At 41.0% G+C, this 20235-nt stretch overlaps 1 protein-coding gene across 5 annotated transcripts in view; it reads right to left on the reverse strand.

The window, feature by feature from the left end:
- Positions 1 to 1047: 1047 nt before the first annotated feature.
- SHB (SH2 domain containing adaptor protein B) overlaps positions 1048 to 20235 on the reverse strand; it is a 54828-nt gene continuing 35640 nt past the window's right edge. The window contains exons 4-7 of one of the 5 annotated variants that reach the window (XM_080362734.1): positions 19463 to 19628; positions 14980 to 15099; positions 7608 to 7831; positions 1048 to 1175 (exon numbers count right to left, since the gene is read on the reverse strand). In XM_080362734.1, the coding sequence (XP_080218860.1) occupies positions 7648 to 7831; positions 14980 to 15099; positions 19463 to 19628 (470 nt within the window). In that variant the 3' untranslated portion in view covers positions 1048 to 1175; positions 7608 to 7647. Of the gene's footprint in view, positions 1176 to 3347; positions 3473 to 4673; positions 7832 to 12827; positions 13022 to 14979; positions 15100 to 15652; positions 15736 to 19462; positions 19629 to 20235 lie in introns of those variants that run through there. The other 4 variants (XM_080362735.1, XR_013923539.1, XM_080362733.1 and 1 more) reach the window with 4 other exon arrangements.

Genomic DNA, 20235 nt, shown 5'->3' on the forward strand with positions numbered 1-20235 from the left:
GCCCAACAGCATCCTGGCTTCTCACAGAAATAGTACGACCAGCAGTACTAGAGAAGCAGCATCCCCCTGTACTCAGCACTGGTGAGACTGCACCTTGAACAGTATGTTCAGTTTCGGGCCTCTTACTACAAGAAAGATATGCTGGAGATTGTTTAGAGAAGGGCAATGAAGCGAGTGAAGGATCTATAGAACAAGTCTTATGAGGAGCAGCTGAGGGAACTGGAGCTGTTTGTCTAGAGATGAAGAGGCTCAGTGGAGACCTTATTGCTGTCTACAGCTACCTGAAAGGAGATTGTAATGTGTTGTCAGTCTCTTTTTCCAAGAAATAAGTAAGAAGATGAGAGGAAACAGCCTGAAGTTGCACCAGGAGTGGTTTAGGTTGGATTTCAGGAAAAATGTTGTCAGTGAAAGGGTTGTGTAGCAGTGGAACAGGCTGCCCAGGGAAGTGGTTGAATTACCATCTGTCCTAGAGGTATTTAAAAGATGTGTAGATGGCGTACTAAGAGACATGGTTTAGCAGTCGTCTTGGCAATGCTAACAGTTGGATTCTATTACCTTAAGGGTATTTTCCAACCTACAAGATTCTATGAAAATAAAAGTATTCTCCATGTGTGGACACAGCAGACAGATGGTAAAATCTTGCAAGCAATCCTTTCCATCAGTGGAGCTAATTAATAAGATGATTTCAGAGGAAAGTTTACTTCACTAGTGATGAAATGAGGTTTATGAAGGAACAGCAAAATTCAAAGACGTTGTTTAAATAGTCTTTACTTTCGCAGAACTGATGATACTCAGTTTGGAAACACATAGGCAGCAGAATAGGTAGCTTCAACCAGGGCTTCATCTCTGCATCCGTCCTGGCCACATGAACTCACTATCCAGAAACCATTTTATTATAATGATTTAATACAACTATATAACATACATTCGTACTTGGAAATAATTAACAGTAATTCATTATTAAAGAACAGGGAGGTCAGGGCTGGTTGTTGCAGTTTAAGACTAAATTGACAGTGCAGAGACTAAATGGAATCAGATACTGAAACAGTCTAGTCATGGATATGTGTGCTGTTAGTGATGAGTAACATGACTTTCTGTTCCACAGGACAGATTGTGTGGTCCAGGAGAGAAATCAGCTTGGTCACTGTAGCAGTTCCTAACGTTACTTCCTTGTCCTGTATTAGGAGAGAAGTCAAGTGGGTCAGTGTAGCAGTTTGGATAGGGCCCAGGGCTATTTCCTCTGCCACTTGCGTTTTTACTTGTTGGAAGGCTTGCTTTTGCTTGGTCCCCACATAAACGCATCTTAATTACATCTCCATTTATAGTGGTTTCACTAACTCTTTCTGGGAATGTGCATTTGTCAGAATCCTACCATTCTAAGGCAATGCTTGAGCTTCTTTTTCGTTGTTAGCTTTGGGAAACACCTCATCTTTTCTACCATTTCACTAGATATGTCATCTTCCACCCATTTTACCCCAAGCAACTGCATTTCTGTGTTAGACTTCAGATTTCTTGATGGCACACCTTGCCTTCAGCAAGATTTTAATGACAGCTTAATATTTTTTCAAATATTGCTTTTTTTTTTTCTCCCCAGAGTATGACATCATCAATGTACTGCTGGCGTTCAAGGCTACTGCCCATCTCCAAGGTTTCTTGAATCAGTCCATGGCAAATGGTGAGACTGTGCTTTCATCCTTGGGGTAATCGATTCCAGGTGCACTGCATTCCTTCGCAGGTGAAGGGAAACTGAATTCTATGCCCTTCTATTATGGGAACATAAAATAATGTGTTGGCTATGTCAGTGCTGGCATACCATTTTACTACTTCTGCCTCCAACTCTTACTGCAGCTGGAGCATGTCTCTTAAACTAAGCCCTGAAATTACTCCCCTATTCTTGTGTACCTCTTAACTGAAGTATAGCCAAGCCCAGTCAAGGTCAGCTGCCACACTGGCCAAAAATACAAAGCTTATTTTCAAACCTCTGCTGTAGCTAGGTCTATGCAGTGTTCCATATGCCCCCCAATGCTACATGCAGTACCTTGCTCCAAGCCCACTTCGACAGACTCTTACGTGCTGCCACTTCAAACCAAATGGTAGTGATGAAGATAGGGAAGGTGCTGGTGGTAGAAGATGCCTAAGCAAACTCCCACCCCCCATCAGATTGACTGACAGCAGAAAGGCTCTGCTAAAAATCCCTGCCACCCTATCCTCCCCACTGAGCTTGCAGCAACAGAACACCATCAGTGGGCTCCAATTATACCTTCCAGAGTTCCCATGAGGAAACTAGAGAGTAATACAGGGGGGAGAGCTCAAGAAACCAGCAGCCTCAGGTGATACAAAGCACCAGATTAACAGTAGCAGCAACATTCCTGTCCTTATAGGCCAGGTATCCAGGCCATGGGGTACCCCTCTCTTGCCTTTTCTTCTTCCAGCTAAACCAGCCCGGTTTCCACTGTCAGTCCTCATACATCATGTGCTCCAACCCTCAGATCATCCTAGTGGCTCTACTCCAGACTTGTTTCAGTTTCTTGAGATCTCTCCTTGTACCTGGAAGCACTCAAACCAGACACCGTATGCAGACACAGCCTCACCAGTGCTCTGTAGAGGAAATAATCACTTCCACCTGCTGGCTACACTTCCACTACACAGTCCTGACTGCTGTAGGCCTTCATGACTGCCAAGGCAGACTGCTGACTTTTGTTCAGCTCCTTGTTACTCTTCTCCAGTGTATTCCAGCATGGGACTGCCTTTATTGAACTCCAGGAGGTTCACGCTGGCCCATTCCTTGTGGCAATCAAGCTCACTCTGAATTTCCTTCTAGTTTATCAACAGCTAACAGTCATCTCCAAAGTACAGACTGCGAGATGGAACCAGTCCAGGATGCCTATTCGAGACATAGACATAGGAGAGTCATTGGATTTGCTCCTGAAAAAACTCTTGGTCTACAAGCATTGTACACTTTGACTTTTAGCTGACAGGTAAACAGTCCATTTCTCGTGGCAAAATGGCTTGACTTAAAACAGGGGAGATGTTGATATCAGTCCCTCAAAATTACTTCCTCAAATGGTATAGCTGGCAGTAGGAAATTTGAGATTTTTCTGTAACTTGATAATGCTGTAGGCTATGCTGTAGTAATTGCAGTGACCCCAGAAACAGAAGTCCATGATAGAAATTCCGCATCAGCTTTGCATATAGGTAGCCATTGAGGTCCCTGTGTGCCATGCAGGACAGTACCAGGACCAAGGAAGGCTCTGATAGCCTGGCATAGAATGCAACATTTGTTTTTCCTATGCTACTGCTGCAGGTGTAAACACTTAACTGTTACCTGTATCCAATGCAATATCACAGTAATACCAATCTCCAAACCAGGCTTAGAAAGAAAATTGATCCCTTCAAAGCTGCTCTTAAGCTGCTGTATTGTGTCTTGGAACTGTCAGCAGCAATACATGCAATCCAGGGACCCTGAAAGACACTTGAGAAAGCATGGGCAATGTTTGGATGGATCTTGCCATTGAACTAACTAGAAGGTCCAGAGCACTGAGGCCAACACAGCAACTCTGAGTTGTGGGTACACATTTCTCAGAGAAACCTCATGGTCTGAGACAGGCAATGACATGGTACAGAAAATGATCATCCCTTGTACCCTATAAACATCCTTTTTCAGCAGAACTTCCATTTGCTTCATTTCAGACCAACAACGTTGTTCAGCTGCTGCCATTTCCTTCCTTTTTTCTTCTCTTCTTACTGGAGACTCCAGCAAGAATTAATAAAAGGATGCAATTAACAGTGTTTTATATGGGATCATTGAAAATGAAAAAATTATGAAAAACAGTTGACTGCCCACTGTTAATTTCCTTTTCCCCTTACTCAGACCAGGAGTACAGACAGGCATTTTTTATTTCTGTTTTGTTTTCCCCCTCACCAAGGAGCTGACATAGCCACGTTTTGTTATCTATCTCTTTATTTAAACAAGAGTTAAGAACTTGCTTGTTCTGCTCAGGCACCACCATAGGCAGAACCTGTGGACAGCATGAATAATTTACACCAGCATAGGACCGATAGAGTACCCCAGAGTGTAGCTTAGCAGTGCAGCAGGGTGGAATATGGAATCAGAGCCTGTATTTGCAGCCTCCACCAACATTACCACACAGTGTTTGTGTTGCCAATTTGTGTCATGACAGCAAGGGAAAGGGCAAATCCTGAACCCCACTGGGATGGTGAGGAACAGCACATAAATGTGTCATCCTCCAAGCCACAACCAGTTTTCCTCAGAGCATACACTCAGTTCTTTGAGAAGCTGGAAATGTGTGGTTTGTACCTTTGTACTTAAGAGAGCCCTGCACTTTGCATCCTGGCTCTAAAGACTTGATTTCAGAGTCAGAGAATAAGCTACTATCAAGTTCAGAACCCACAGGGATGACTATACTTCCACAAACCCTAATGATTTTTCCAAATATGGAAAGAGCTGTGAGATGTAATCTTGGTGACTAAAACTCTCCTACCCATCATACAGATGTTCACAGCTCAAGGACTTTCACCACACTGTGAAGTACTCATCAAAATAGAAGCCTAATCAACACCTCTTATAAAGCCTGCAAAAAGTGATTAACCAGTGCTATGCTGTAAACAGCAATAACTGGATTCCTTGAGCACCTCAAGCAATTGGACAGGAACATCATTCACACACTCACTTGTGTTTTGGCACAGCCGCTGCAAAAGTGCACATTGGCAAAAAAATTACTCAGGGCAGAACTGAGCTGATTTTCCAGACTCCAAACGAGATCATAGCCTAGTGACTACTTTCACTACACAGTTAAGACACATAAACAAGTTGTCCTGAAAGGCTGCTTCAAGCATTAGCTGTTCAAGACAGTCTGAATACACATTGACAATTAGACGAAAAAAAGGGAGAGGTTTATAATTTTTTTTAAAATATACTTTTAATGTGCTATATAGGCATGATCGTTATGAGATCTTCCACCATATACACAGCACTACACAATGCAACATACCACATTTTCACTGTACATTAAGAAGTCTGGGAAAAATATTCCTTCACTGGAAAATATAATACAATCACTTAAATAAAGACAACATTACAGTGCAAACAAAATCCTGGTTTTATTTATTCTGCAATTACTTTCTAAAAGTCTTTTTTAAAAATGAATCAAAAAAAACACCCACAGACAACTCTCATGTTCTGAGATGATCTCTTCTTGCTGAAACAAGAACCCTGATATGATCCTTGAAGCTGTAATAAACTCCATACACATTTGTATGATGCATATCAACCTCATTTTTATGAAGCATGGGATTCCAACCCAAAATCTGAAGACAGCAATAAAGCGGCATCTCCGGGCTTCAGCTGACTTTCGATCAGGCACATGACAAGAAAGATTCAGTACAAAAGTCATCCCCATGAGCTAAAGACAATATGCTTAAGAAACCTGGAAAGGCCTTGGTAGATGATGCTGTTGGTTTCTACTGGTAATTGCTGTTAGAGACAGTAGGGGCTCACTTTTCCATTGCAGGAGAAGAAAAACAGGCCATGGAACAGCAACACTGCCAGATTGCCAAAAAAGCACTTCAACACGCAAAAGAAGCCATATGACCTATTTCTGTCCCAAGGGGCATGATGGAGTTGTCAGAGCCCACATAAGCAATGACCCAGAGAGCAGCAGATGCAATCTGATTCCCAATCTCTGCAAGCTCTGCTACCTTCAGGAACTCCTACTCTGGTGAGAAAAGAACTGAGAAGTGTCTGTATGCTCTTGCCAATTGGGTGATGTCAAAAGGAGAATGAAAAGTTCTGCAAAGACTTAAGAGAAATAAAAAGTGCATGTAGGTGAGTACATTAAAAAGGGGATGATTTGTTTCAGTTGGAGAGGAATGTTGTCCTTGTACTCCGTTGTGCCACCCAGTAAGAACCTATTCCAATGTAGCTTCAAATTCTGGATTAGATAAGGACAGTTTAACCCCCTACGGTTGCTGCACAGAGCGACACGGGGCTCCTCACATATATGTGATCCACTCATGTTCAAACTGTGTTTGATGTCATATAATGAACAAAGCAGGCTTAAACTGAATCAGAACATTAATCACCAATGACATTATATGGGACATCCTTGAGGTACTTATCAGATTACACAATACAATGAATCACTACTTTTACAAGCAGTAAATGGTTATTCTGTTAAAATTTTTCAGCTTTGCAATCATAAAAGGCATTAGCAGGTAAGAAAGCTGAATTAAACAATACACAATTTCAGAGTCCTGTTGAAGTCTGTAAAATAAAAAGCTGCATAGAACCAGTTTGCTACTACAACAACTGATGGGTTAATGCACAATATTCTAGACATAGATGGGAGATGGCAGAAAGTGCGGACTATCAGGCTATTGATCCCCAGTTCCAATTTCTGCACAATTATATTTTTTTCACTTATCCCATTCAATAAGCACACAGAACATGGTAGAAAATACCTCCCAAGCAGATGGGCACTGAGTTGGCAGGACTAACGTACAGAGAAGCTTCTGCAGAGCTTCTGACTGAGAATGGTTGAAACACAGCAGGAGGCTTCTGCTCATGGTGAAAATGAACACTGTGCAAAAGGTAGATCTCAAGTGATCATGTTTTAAGAATGCCTTGGTACCCCAGAAAAACAAATTCTGTTCTGTTACATACTGCAGTTCTCATTTAAACAGCTGTAAGGGCCACCTTGTGGAAAGCCAGCATGACATACACTTGTTAGTTTGCTACCTCAGTAGGACAACCATTTGATCCAGATGAATAAGCAAGTGAAGATTTTGCCTACTAAAGCTTTATAAAAGCTTTAGACCACTCGCATACGTAAATACTAACCCACATATTAAAATGACTCATTCTCAACTAATTAAAACATTACGGTATAACTACCCCAAACAGAATTAGCTGCCTGCATCTATGAATGAAACTTGAAAATGAAGACAGTAACCCTTAAGAGATCATTGTACCAAAAAGGATAAAAACTTATAACAAACTACTTTTAAATTACATCCCCTGTTCATAAATAATTGACCATGATTTGCTCTCACAAAATCATTTTAAGATTCTGTGCCTGATAGGAGTTCAATATTTGACTACCTTAAGAAACTGTATTAAAATATCCCCAAACTCACCAAACTAAGTGACCAGCACCACAAGGACTCATGTGCTAAGCAGCACCTTCTAAGTTCCACCAAGAACACCCTAGAGTCCTTCAGAGCCAGGTTACTCTTTCACATTGAGAAGTTTCCCAGGGTAGCAAGAGAATCAAAGTTGCTGGTGTTTTACAGCTGAGAAGAACTTATTGATTCTTCTCACAACATGGATGAAGAACTTTCATCGGGAAGTACTTTCAACAACAGAGAAGCTCCGTGAAGTTTATCTGTTATTCTTGCACTAAAATAAGATTTCTTTCTCTTATGTAGAAGCATAGCTCTAGAGGCATGCTGCAGCATTAGAGTACCATACACACAGTCCCATACACAACTCTGCAGAGTGCCCATGTTCCCAAGACTAAAGCCTGTCACTCTTTGTCTCACTCAAGCACTGAACGTTCCAGCAATGAATTCTGTGCAGCCCAGCTTACCTCTCACCTCCCATCCACAGGAAGGGGTGAGACTAGGTTATTAGAGGGTCCGCACAGCCACAGGGTAGAGCAGTGACAAGTGTTCTGCTCCTTTGATAGGCAGCTTTTTTGTAGTGTAGTAGTGGATGACTTCAGGAACACTGTCAAAGGGAGGGCTGTTCTGACCCAGGATGTATTTCTCTTTGGTTTTCATCAGTTTCATGTGCATAAAACCTTGACTGCTCCTGCAAGGAAAGCAAAGTGTTAGTTCATGCTTGTGCATAGGGAACAAGGAAGCAGCACCACAACAGGCCCTCCTTCATGATGTAGGGGCGTGTAAGAGAACAAAATGTATGCATTTGCTAAGTGACTGGCCAAGACAGTGGCCAGACTCTGACAGACAGTGACTGCTAGCTGCAAATCCCCATGGACAGTCCAGTACAATGGCAGCTTAAGCTAGTATTTTGTTTTCACCACCTGTGCTGTCTGGATCCAAGCGCAAGCCTGACAAGACAATTAGCATGGAATTGATCCAGAGGACAACCCCTTTCCTGTCCCACCCCTACAGTGTTTTCCTGTGAACATCTACTTTTCATTACAGCCCATCATTACTTCTGGACCAAAAGTTATCATTGGTTGTGATCTGTTAGAGGCCTGAGGTTCTCTCCGTAGACACATAGGCTGGCCATGAACCTCAGATAAGGCAAGGCCTGTCCTGTGTTGACCTCATGACAGACCACATCCATCCCAACCTTGCAGCAGCTGCGCAGAACATGGCTATGTACAGAACCTGGTGCCTTCAGCTGGGAAAACTTCCTTAGATGAGCCTATTCCCAAGATAATTGGCATAAAGAATTTCACTTCCACACCACTGGGCAAAGGCAGCCTTTCTCCAGGCAGAAACCAGTCTGTAACTTCCATACCAGAAGCATTCAATTCCTAGATGACCTGCCTGCACAGCACACTGCCTCTTTGAGGGGTCATGATTACACAGGGGAGAGTGGCACGGTAACTACCTTGTTTGCTCCTGCAAAAGCAACCCATCCAACATAATGCCACTCTGGTGGGTAGCATCCATGTATGACATAATATAGGAGATGGTAGAGCTGACCTCATACCTTCTCATGGGTGACCCTTCAGTGTCTGCTGTCTTTAGCATGTAATACAGGCTATTTTAAGAGTGTAGAGATTAGCCAGGACAAAACAAGAGCAGAGGACAGCTCCTACACTTCAAGAAGTTAAATGAGGCCCAGAGGGTTCTTGCAGCTTGCTTCGTGTCTCGCTCCCTAACTTTATGACTCCACACCATAGTTTCTTCCAAGTGTGTGCAGGGACAAATACCATAGTGTTAAAACTGGAGTTGGCCTACGTCAACAAGGAAATCCAGTTTAAGATGACACAGAAAGCTACAGCAGGAAAACAAATCATGTTATGTTAAAAGCAGCTTCTCTAAAATCTGCCATTTTTTAGTTAGGAGGTACAGCGTTCCTTCTGGAAGTGTTTGTAGCACAATCAATCTCATATCTTTCAGATGTGTTCAACAATTCTCTGATAAGACACCCTTTCTGGTGAGCAGAAATCACTGCAGACACTATAGTTATAGCTATACACACTTAAAATCTTTCTTTAAATACCAGTTTCTTAGGCAAAAAGATCTCTTTCAAATCATAATTACTCTCTAAATAATTCCCCTTTAACAAGGGAGGCATCTATAAATACTTTATTATGAGGACAGATGTATTGTTCCCCTCCTTCGGTTCACTACACATCTGCTTTTCTACAAAATGCCTTAAAATTGTGCAGATAACTTAATGAAATTACAGATGCGTGCTAATTCCAGGAGTACAGCAAGAACTGGAGAACAATCTGCCAACTGTACTTTCATGCAGAAAGGGCAAGCACACATGCCCTTTTTGAAACAGAAAAAGCCCACATATAATGTAAACTAATTGCTACAAGGCATGTATTCATGGCAGACAGCTGTGCTTCCTTAATAAGGACCCGTGTACGCACTTAGGTTTGGGTAGTACATGGTCACTAAGCATGCAGTATATGAAGCCTATGTCTACCAGAATTACACAAGCAAACAAAAAGCATCTCCTTTATGTCATGACAGGTCAGCCTTTTGGGAGGCCACACTGTTCCTGAAGCTGAGTAAAAAAAAAAAAGTAGCCTAGAAGATATGGATAGTAGCCTAATGGGATTCAACCAAAGCAAATAGAAAGCTTCTGCCCTTGGGATGGAATAAACCCAGCTAGCAGTGCAAGCTGGGGCATGACTGGTCAGAAAAGCAATTATGGTGGACAGGACACAGAACATGATTCAACAGTCTGCCCATGAAGTCCTAGTGCACTCTGGGCTGTGTAGTAAAGGTGTAGCCAGCTGCTTGAAGAAAGTGACTACTTCCTCTACAGAGAACTGGTGAGGCTGCATCTGTATCTGTAACTGGTGTGAGGGTCCCTCATCAAAAAAAGAGAAGCCAACATTGTTGTTGTTGTTGTTATTGCTTATTTGTTTTTCTTTCACTGTTCCATTAAACTGTTCTTATTCCAACCCACAAATTTTACTTTTTGTTTCCTGATTCTCCTCCCATCCCACTGGGAGCAAGGAAGACGTAGGTAAGCAACATATGATTCTCGTTGCTGGTTGAGGGCAGGGGCTAAGCCACATCACCTACTTATATCCTAGTGATCAGAATGGAAATTAGCTGCCTGCTAGTGACATCAAGGCAGCAACTTAAGTCTATAACTGAATGTTTCGGGGGCTTGTTTTTTTTATGTCAAGAGAAGTAATTTTACTTTCAGCAGTGGGATTAACACCATGAACTAGGCTACACATATCCTCAGTCCAGTCTGAGGAAGGGATTGCTGGTTGCCATTGTATCTGTGGTTAACTCTGTTAACTACCCCATGCAATACCTTGTTTAAGTACTTCTATACAAGCCAAACATCTGTCCTGGTGAAAATGGGAGGTGAAAGAGGGTGTCTTATATAAACATCACTCAAAGATTAAGCACTAGGAACAGTACAAAGCCACCTAAACACTAGCTGCACCACTTGTAGACTTCTTAGTCTATTCACTGAATTTGACAAAACCGTGAAAGAACAGAGGCTTGAAATCTCTCCCATCATCACACATGGGAAGACATAGGACTGCTTAAGCTAGAAACCCATTGGGACACAAAGTACATTAAGAATAGAATTACTTGATAAAATAGTCTAGATTGGAAAGGGGCTTTAAAGGTCATCTTGTCCAACACTCCTACAATAAGTAGGGACAAACTCAACTAGATCAGGTTGCTCAAAGCCCTGTCCAGCCTGACCTTGAAGATTTCCAGGGATGGGGCATCCACAGCCTCTCAGGGTAACTTGGGCCAGTGTTTAACCACTCTCATAATAAAAACGTTCTTCCTTGCATATAGTCCGAATCTACCCTCTTTTAGTTTAAAACCATTACCCCTCGTCCTGTTGTAACAGGCTCTACTAAAAAGTCTGTCCCCATCTTTCTTATAAGCCCCCTTTATGTATTGCAACACCGCAATAAGGTCTCCCTAGCGCCTTATCTTCTTCAGGCTGAACAATTCTAACTCTTGCAGCCTTTCCTCATAGGAAAGGTGTTCCATCCCTCTGACATTAATAATTTTTGTAGCTTCTGGACCTGTTTAAGATAATTGGGTCCAACTGTTAACCCCACACAATCAAGGCTACCTCTAAACTATGTCCTTAAGAACCCACACAGACAACACTCATCACTGACCTCCATCTGGATATTGAGCCATTAACTGCTACTGTCTGGACACAACCATCCAGCCAATTCCTTACCCACAAAACAGTCCATCCATCAAATCCATCTCTCTCCAATTTAAAGAAAGATGTTGTGGTGGACCATGTCAAAGGTTACAGAAATCCAGATACATGACATCCATAGTTCTTCCCTTGTCCACTGATGTAGTTACTCCATCACAGAAGGCCATTTTATTGGGCAGGTAAGACTCACTCCTTGGCGAAGCCATCCTGGCTGTACTGAATCACCTCCTGGTCTTCCATGTGCCTTAGTGTAGCTTCTAGGAGGATCTGTTCCATGATCTCATCAGGCACAGAAGTGATGCTGACAGGTCAGTAGTTCCCAGGGTCCTCCTTTCTATTCTGTTTTAAAATGGTTGTTATGTTTCCTTTTTTTCTGTTACTGGGGACCTCAAGTGACTGCTATGACTTTTCAAATATCATGGACAGTCATTTTACCAGTACCCTCAGGACTCTGGGATGCCTCTTGTCAAGTCCCACAGACTTACGTATGTTCAGGTTCCTCAAGTGGTCACTAACCTGATCTTCACTTATAGTGGGAAGGACTTTGCTCCTCGAGTCCCTGCCTTCGGGTCCATCCACTCAAAAGTTGTGGGAAGAGAGCTTGCCAGCAAAGACTGTGGCAAAAAAGTTGTTGAGTACCTCAGCCTTCTCCTCATCCCTTGTTACCAGTCATGTTCACCAGGGGAGGTACACTTTCTTTGACCTTCCTTTTCTGGCTGACATACCTATAGAAGCTCTTCCTATTCTTCACATCCCCTGTGAAGTCCAGCTCCAGCCACATGTTGACCTTCCTGACCTCATCTCTGTACAACCAGGCAGTGTCCCTGTATTCTTGCCAGAGTAGTGGCCCTGCTTCCACTGCCTGTGGATTTCCTTCTTGCCCTGTAGGTTAGTTGACCAGCAAGTCTCAACTCAGCCATGTCAGCCTCTTGCCTTCCTTACCTGATTTCTTACACCTGGGGACCACAAGCTCTTTTGCTCTATGAAAAACATCCTTAAAGATCTGTCAGCTTTTTTTTGCTCCCTTGTCCTAGGGGGCAGTTTCCCATGGGGTTCTATTGACTTACCTACTTGAACAGCCAGAAGAGCTTTAGGTTAGACATCAGGGAAAGGTTCTTCACCCAGAGGGTGGTGGAACACCGGAACAAACTCCCCAGGGGGGTAGTTATGGCCCCAAGCCTGACAGCATTCCAGAAGGAACATGTCCCTTCCAACTCAGGACATGCTATGATATTTATTTAAGCTAGAAGTTTGCTTTCCTAAAATTCAGAGTCCTGACTTTTTGTCTGACCCACATCCCCCAGGACTGCAAACTCCATCAGTGCCTGACCACTGCATCTCAGGCTGTCTCCAATCTTGATGTCTCCTATTAGCTGACTTGCATTGGTGACCATTGGGTCCAGTATCACATCCCCCTGGTAGTGCTGTCTATTACCTGGCTTAAGAAGTTATCCTCAATGCACTCCAGAAGTCTCTTGCATTGCCTACATCTCACTGTGCTACTTTTCCAGCAGCAAAGGAAGCAGGTTTGCATGATAACTTAGGTGTAGTTAAATTACATGATCCTTTATTCAGCTAGATACTTTTAGAGAAAACGCTGATTGAATTTGCAGGATGTCGGGAGAGCTCCTGGAAAGAAAGAAAACTGATCACCCACTAATGGAGAGGACATGAACTCTGATTGCAATATCATGAGCTTAAGAGGATTATGTGAGCTTTGGAGGGGTCATAATGGAACGATCATCATCACAGGGAGATGGTATACAGAATTAATAGACTGCATCAAGAGGCTAGAGTCAGCACTAGTTTTGGCAGAAGTATGGCAGAAGAGCTGATGAGTAGTGAAAGAATCTTACACTCCAGAAAGCATGGATTGGATGAGGTCAATCACTTAGCTACCTTACCATAGAGCAAGTTACAGCGAGACTTAAATACCACCAGGAAATGTTTTCAAAAACTTAGGAATACAACATGCAAAGGGACCACAACATGCATTCAGATGTCCATAATTGCAAATATAAATGTAACTGTCACATTTTCCTCTTGAAGTTGTGCTTTAGCTGTGCTGATGCAAGAATTAAGTAAAATACTTAAAAAATGAAAGTCATATTCCAAAACTTAGAATAATTTAAGGGAAAATTTATACCTACATATATGTGAAGTATGTGCTATTAATGCCTCAACTTCTGAAAATATCTAGAGGATCACTATATAAAAGAATACACAAATCAAATGACAAATGTGACAACAGGAGCTGAACAGCATTTATAAAGTAGATGTGTTCCATTTCAAGGCAGAACTCTGTATTACAGAGAGATCCCAACAATAATAGCACAGGAATTGAGATTTTTAAAAATAGTTCTACAAAATATTTTTCTTAAGCCCTAGAATACAATCTCAAAACTAGGTTAACAGAAGGACTTCTACTCAGCCCAAAGTGGAGATATAAAACCAACCTAAAATTTGCTGAACTAAACAGAGACTAAACCAGGGTTTCAGCATAAAACAGGGCTAGGCGTGGCTCTTTATTTCTAATGAAGATAGGAAGGTAAAAAGGATCAGGTGCTGTCTATGAAAGTGTTGCCTTATTACCATCAAGTATCACCATCATCCCAGCAGTAAAATGTGTCACTAGAACAAACCTGTGAAGAAACCATGTAAAAGCCAAACTGGTAGGAGTAATGCTAGGAAAAAAAACAAGTAGGCCTGTTTCTCAGACATACTTGGAAGGATAGGTTCTACATCAGACCCTGTCCTCTAAGAAGGAAAGAAATTAAACAATTCACTTTTACAGCTTATACCAAGGTCAAGGGCATTCTTGTTCTCCTGCACTGAGTGGAAACCTTCCCTGTGCTAAAAATGCAAGTGAGTTTATGTCCCTGCCTATGGCAGAGCTGTTGGACTAGATAATCTTTGAAGGTCCATTCCAAGCCAAAGCATTCGTGATTCTGTTCTAAGATATGTTGAAACCAGCATCTGTAATGTACCCTGATCAGGCTAAGGTAAGTGAGGTAAGTTCAAAGCAACACTAAGACTGCAACAATGCTCATTTCCTAATTCTGTAGATCTTCCATCCTTGATCTTGGGCTTTTCAGTTTCTAAAATTGCAAGAATACTACCACAGTAAAGTATACAAAGACTTCCTCCCATGTATGAAGCAAAACAAATAAAATTCCCCAACAATACAGTGGCTTATTCAGCCTGAAGCACAAGCAGCAGGAGCATTTCAAATCAGAAAAAAACCACACATATACAAAAAACCCAAAACCAAACCAAACAAACCCCCAAACACAAAACAAAAAACCTACCACAAACAAAACCCCAAACCAACAAGTTTATTTAGTTAAATAGGCACAAAATTAAAACTAAAAATCTCTTCACATTCCCAAACTGCACTGTAATTCAGTATATATCATGCAGACTGACAATCTCAAACTCTGCATGGCCACCTGAGCTGAACCAGTGCAGGAGACTACATAATTTTATCTTCTTGTATTGTGGTGTCTATAAATAGCTTATAAAAAAAAAACCCAGAGAAATTAGGGCTTATAAATTAACTTGATTATGTTTTACTGACAAGTACTTACTTCAGTGAAAGAGAATAGTCATGCTTGCTTGTTTGACTGTTTCTTACAAGGTAGCTACACTCTTTACATAAACGTAACAGGTTTTCTGCATCTGTCCGACTGATTGCTCCATGATACCATCTAGGAAAAAGCAGAGAGATTAATACAGTACATGCTCCAATTCATAATCCTTTCAATACTTTGTTTCTTTAAGGTATGAATTGTGGTTAATATCAAACGGATATTTTGAAGATCTAACATATTAGGGAGAAAAAGCACATTGCTTGCACTAGCTGAAGTTAACTTTACAGCTTGTGAAGAGGCCTGTAGTTGCTGTCAGCTGATGGAAAAAAAATTAGATCAGGAAAAGGTGCAACAGGATTGGTGTACATATTTATGTAAGAAATTCCCACTCAGTGCAACACATCATAATCTTTATCTTGCAAGCAGCAGATCCACAATGTACACATTTACCCCACTGCATGCCTGTGATATATCAATATTTCACTAATATACAAAAGCACAAAAAGAAAACCAAATCACATCTGAAGATTATGAACATTTAATAGTGGAAAAGATTTGCTAAAATAAATCTTCAAGAAAGGAGGAAAGTTACAAAGTATGAAGATCTGTAACAAAGATACTTGCTCTAAATGTAGCTGTGACAACTCCGAGCACTTTAAGTAAATCTCTGGTGGACCCGTGGAGCAGGTGTGATCAATTCAGGGAAGCAAGGAAATGAGGAAAGGAGAGGTGGGTCCTTCACTAAACTGACTCCTGCAATCAAAGAACCTTATTAGCACATGCTACTTTGTATCAGCAATTAAAATCTCACAGTCCAATGGTGAATGCTTTGACCCTTCCCTCAAGTTTCCTGAGCAATGTAATGTGCCTGGCCCTGCACTGCAGCAATCACACCCCTGAGGAACATACCTTCCTGCAGTTGTCAGATGCACTTCAAAGCACAATGTGACACTACCATGCCTAAGAAGGCTAATTCATAAAATCAGAAGTGTTCTGTTTCTGTTATTACCAGGAACTGTTGATGGCCTTGTGCAAAAAAGTTTTCTTTCATTTGTTCCAATTGTATTTCTCTGCTGAATTTACTCTGAGGGAGATGTTCCAACTAAAAGGTAAGTGAATAAAGACCAAACAAATCCCTTTGACAGAAGTCATGCTCTTAACTACCTTGCGCTGATGCCAGCTCCATTGTAAAATCTGAATAATGTGCTAAAGAAAACTTGATGGTCAACTTAGAAGTTGATTTTGTGCCTGGTTACAACCAAAGTCTGCATCAGAGAAAGCTAAAAGAGGGTTATACTATTGTATATCCGAGATAGACTAGAAAGGAAGACCCTGACAATTCTGTCACTTCAGATATAATTGAGACACAGATTCAAATGTTTTTGGGCAGTATTCTCCCTGTCTCCCATTAGATAGTTAGGGCTGGAGGATATTTCTCAACAAATAAGACTAGGTTGTCTTCTGAGTGTAAGGGAAGAATATAACACGAAGTGTAAATCAGAAAATGGATCTGGAGAAGTCTAAAAAGATATTCCTGTTACCTATAAATATTTTTTGCTTTCTTTTCTCCCAAAAGAGCCAAATAAAATATGACCTAGCCAAAACCAGGGACATACCCTGGATTCTGATATTGAGAGGGAAGTATTTTATATATCCTTCAGATCTAGCACTCCCCATTTGGCAAAGAGGTTCATGGAAAAAGAATGCAGGGCTGGTTCCATGCAGCAAAACCTGCTTTTAAAACAGCTGGAAGAAAAACAATGAAGTATGAAAACAAGTGCTGGTGGAAGAACGTCTGATTCAGAAGTGATGCCTGGAAGCTGTTGTGGCTACAGCTGAGAACAAACAGCAATATCCAGAAGTGTGATTGCTTGTGAATCATATGCCCATGTAAATGGGACACTCAGTTTGCTCCCGTTCTAGACACATAGTGAGATAAGCACAGTGCTATTGTCAGCTTAAAGTTCCTAACTAGTTTGACGTTCCAGCTGTATTAGGTCTGTTTGCCCTGGGTCTATCTACTTTTTAAACGCCAAAATACAGATATTTGTACAGAAAGGTCAAAGATTCAAATGTCAACGATGCAATCACAAAATAGGGAAATAACACCTTGTCAAAGATACCAATGCAAGAGCATGGGACATAAAAACCTGAAGACATGTATGACTTCTAAGATATCCTGGAAAACACAGGCACACAATGCAAACCTGAAAGCAAAATTCAAACCTAATCACACACTTTGACCTTTATCAGGACCTTCTTCTAGGACAGAGAGTACCCTGATTGTGGTTTATAGAAAGTTTTTCCTAATGTCCCTCACTTTCTCAATGGCCAGGTTTCGGCCACTATATGGCCACAGCTCCACCGAAGACAGGACAGCTGCACCAATTATGCAGTAAGTATAATCAGTTATTACAGCTCATATAATGCACAACATTGGTCTGTTTCTGAATTGTTCAGAGCAAAATAGGAAGTGACCAGATCTTGTAAATCAAGGCTGGGAGGGATTCACTTTCAATGAGACAATAGAAACAGCAGAAGACACTTTCTTCTTTTCACTATTACTGAGGAAATGGAACAAATTCATTCATCGCCTCTGGGTCCATGAGTTACTAAGTTCACATTTACAGATTCCTTGATCACAAGTAACTAAAAGTATTTTCTGGATATATTAATACACATAGGTATTTCTGACTTCTTGGGATACTTCCTAATCTACCTGTCCACTTGTCAACTTGCATGTTTCCTTTCCTCTAGATCTTGTACTCCTTTCAACAAAAACAGACTAATTTTTTTAGAGAAAAATGGAATGGCTTGGCATGTGCTGTGGAGAGGTCTCATGCTGCTAAAACTTGAGCAGTCTGAATAATTATGAATAACTTAACGTACAATACATTTAAACTCTTCCATTTTCTGACACATTATTTTAAACTGTGCATTTCAGGTTTGATCCTGTTTAATTCAAAAGAATCTCACGTGATTAACACTTGAATAATTAAAGGAAAAAACCTAGCTCTCCAGTTTTCAGTTATTATTATCATCAATTGCAGTTATATATAACTGCAATTGTACTAAAAGAGAGAACTACACAATGACATATTTATGAGTCCAAAGTTATTTACATATGCTCAACTTCTTAAAGTATTCAAGTAATTTAAATGTATGGGGGGTATGGTGGGCTGGAATTACTGAAATCTGAGGACCAAATTTTACACTCAAATTTATACCCTTATAGTCATTTATCTAACAGTATCAGTGAGTGATTTCACAATAGTGGTTGCTACTTCTTCTGTTGGAGATACACCTACATTCTATCAATGAGCAGATGGTTCAAAGGCTGAGGTTGATTAGCTGGAATATGATACCATGGGGATGACAGGGTTCTGTTTCAAGCTTAAGTTTTCAAATATTGCATATGAAAATAGTATATCAAAATAAAAGGAATTTCTGAAACTACTTTCTCGCAGATGCAATTGACAGATGGGATTCTCTCCTACTGAGGGTCTGAAATGCAAAAGGATTGCTAATCTGCCCAATATTGCTACCATTCAGGAGCAAAGTATTCTCATAGAGAGCACACTCACATGCACACTAAATTATGCCCTCCCTCTTCTGTGAAAATAAATTCTGCATCTAACTTAGAATGACTGTGTCTGGAGTGGGACTGCGTTCAGGGATTCAAGGCACAGCTTCCTCACTTTACTGCATTAATCCATTGGCTTCTCAGTGCTTGAAAGTATCTGTGTAACCTCTGTAAATTGCTCCACAAGATGACCTTTCTTTGTGTAACAGGGGATTCTGGCCCCTTCAATGAGACTGCACCTTGAGTATGATACAGGACAGTAGGTCATTTCATTATAAAAGTCAGTCTGTCCAAATGGTTCAAGGAGGGTAACAATGAGGCAGGACAGAAGGGTACCCTCATGGATACCAGACATTCACTCCAGGGAATTCCCCTAAAACTTGAGTCTTGAGCTGAAAAAACTGCCTCTAAATACCACCTTCATTTGACACCATCAGAGTAGAAATGACAGTCTCTTTTCTGAAAGTTTTGTAAGTGGTCTTATCAATCTCTCCCTGGAATAGTATTACAGATAGATGCACAGCATGTCTGAATTACTAGAAACGCGCTATTCAGCCACAAAGATATAGAATTTGTGCAGTTTTAAAGCACAACGTGTACAAATGCAACATAAACCTGTTTTCCCTGATGCAATGTAATCAACTTGGTTGAAAGCAGAATAACTGTACATATTTGGGAGATAAAATTCACTGTTCCTGAGATGAGTTTCCTGTTTAAGTCTATTTTGTTTCTCACAAAAGTTACTTACAATTTGCAGGATTAATAAGAATAGTTTTTTTGTGAGCACTACCACACGGGATACTGAGGAAAGGGAGCTGGACAGCAGGATGTAGGACACTTGCTGCTCCTGTAAGTGGGGAGGCAAAGAGCTAGAGAGCAATTACTGTGCTTACTTACATCTGCTTTTCCAGTTGAATAGTTGGATCTATTCTCTCTCCCAGGATCCCGCAAAACTCTGGACTGCCATGTTTGATGGGTTTAAAGCCTCCTCCAGGTGCTCTCAACTGCCTGCGCTGGTCATTTGAGGGAGATCCTTGCCGTTTCTCACTGCCATTAAATTGGGCTGCAAGATACATAAGAATTACCTCTCCAGTGAAGGGTAGCAAGAAGCAAAATAGTTGTAGCACTTAGAGAGGTTTCACACTACTCAGGAAGAATAAACATGCACCCATTAGCATTAAGATGTAGTCGTTCATCTCCAAAGTTATATGTATCATCTAAAGGTGTTTCTAACTATGGCAGATACAGTCCTAAAACTCTTGCTTTTCCAGTATTAAAATTCATACTCTTCTAAACCTTGTTACAATAACTAGTGCTTATCCTAACATTTGATACTTTCTTCCCCAAGAGAAGATACTTTTAAACAAGTAACAGTAACAAAGATAGGCTTTCAGTCACCTGCCATAATTGCAATAACAAATGAGAACATCAAGAATGCAGCATAGTTCAAATTATGTGGAATCATCTGACAGTGATCTAGGTGCAAATCCAGACAGCTAACACCCACCTATCCATGTCAAAAATACTGGCAAGCAGCAAAGAATTGAAAGTATATCCATTGACACAATGCTGGCACAAAGCTTTTATCTTGAAACACTAGTGTCCAAAGTAATGACAATGGCGTTTGTTAGTTTCTCTCACAGACTGTATTGTTCCAAGAAAAGCAATAC

This window comes from Nesoenas mayeri (assembly GCF_963082525.1).
Source record: "Nesoenas mayeri genome assembly, chromosome: Z".
Lineage (NCBI taxonomy): Eukaryota > Metazoa > Chordata > Aves > Columbiformes > Columbidae > Nesoenas > Nesoenas mayeri.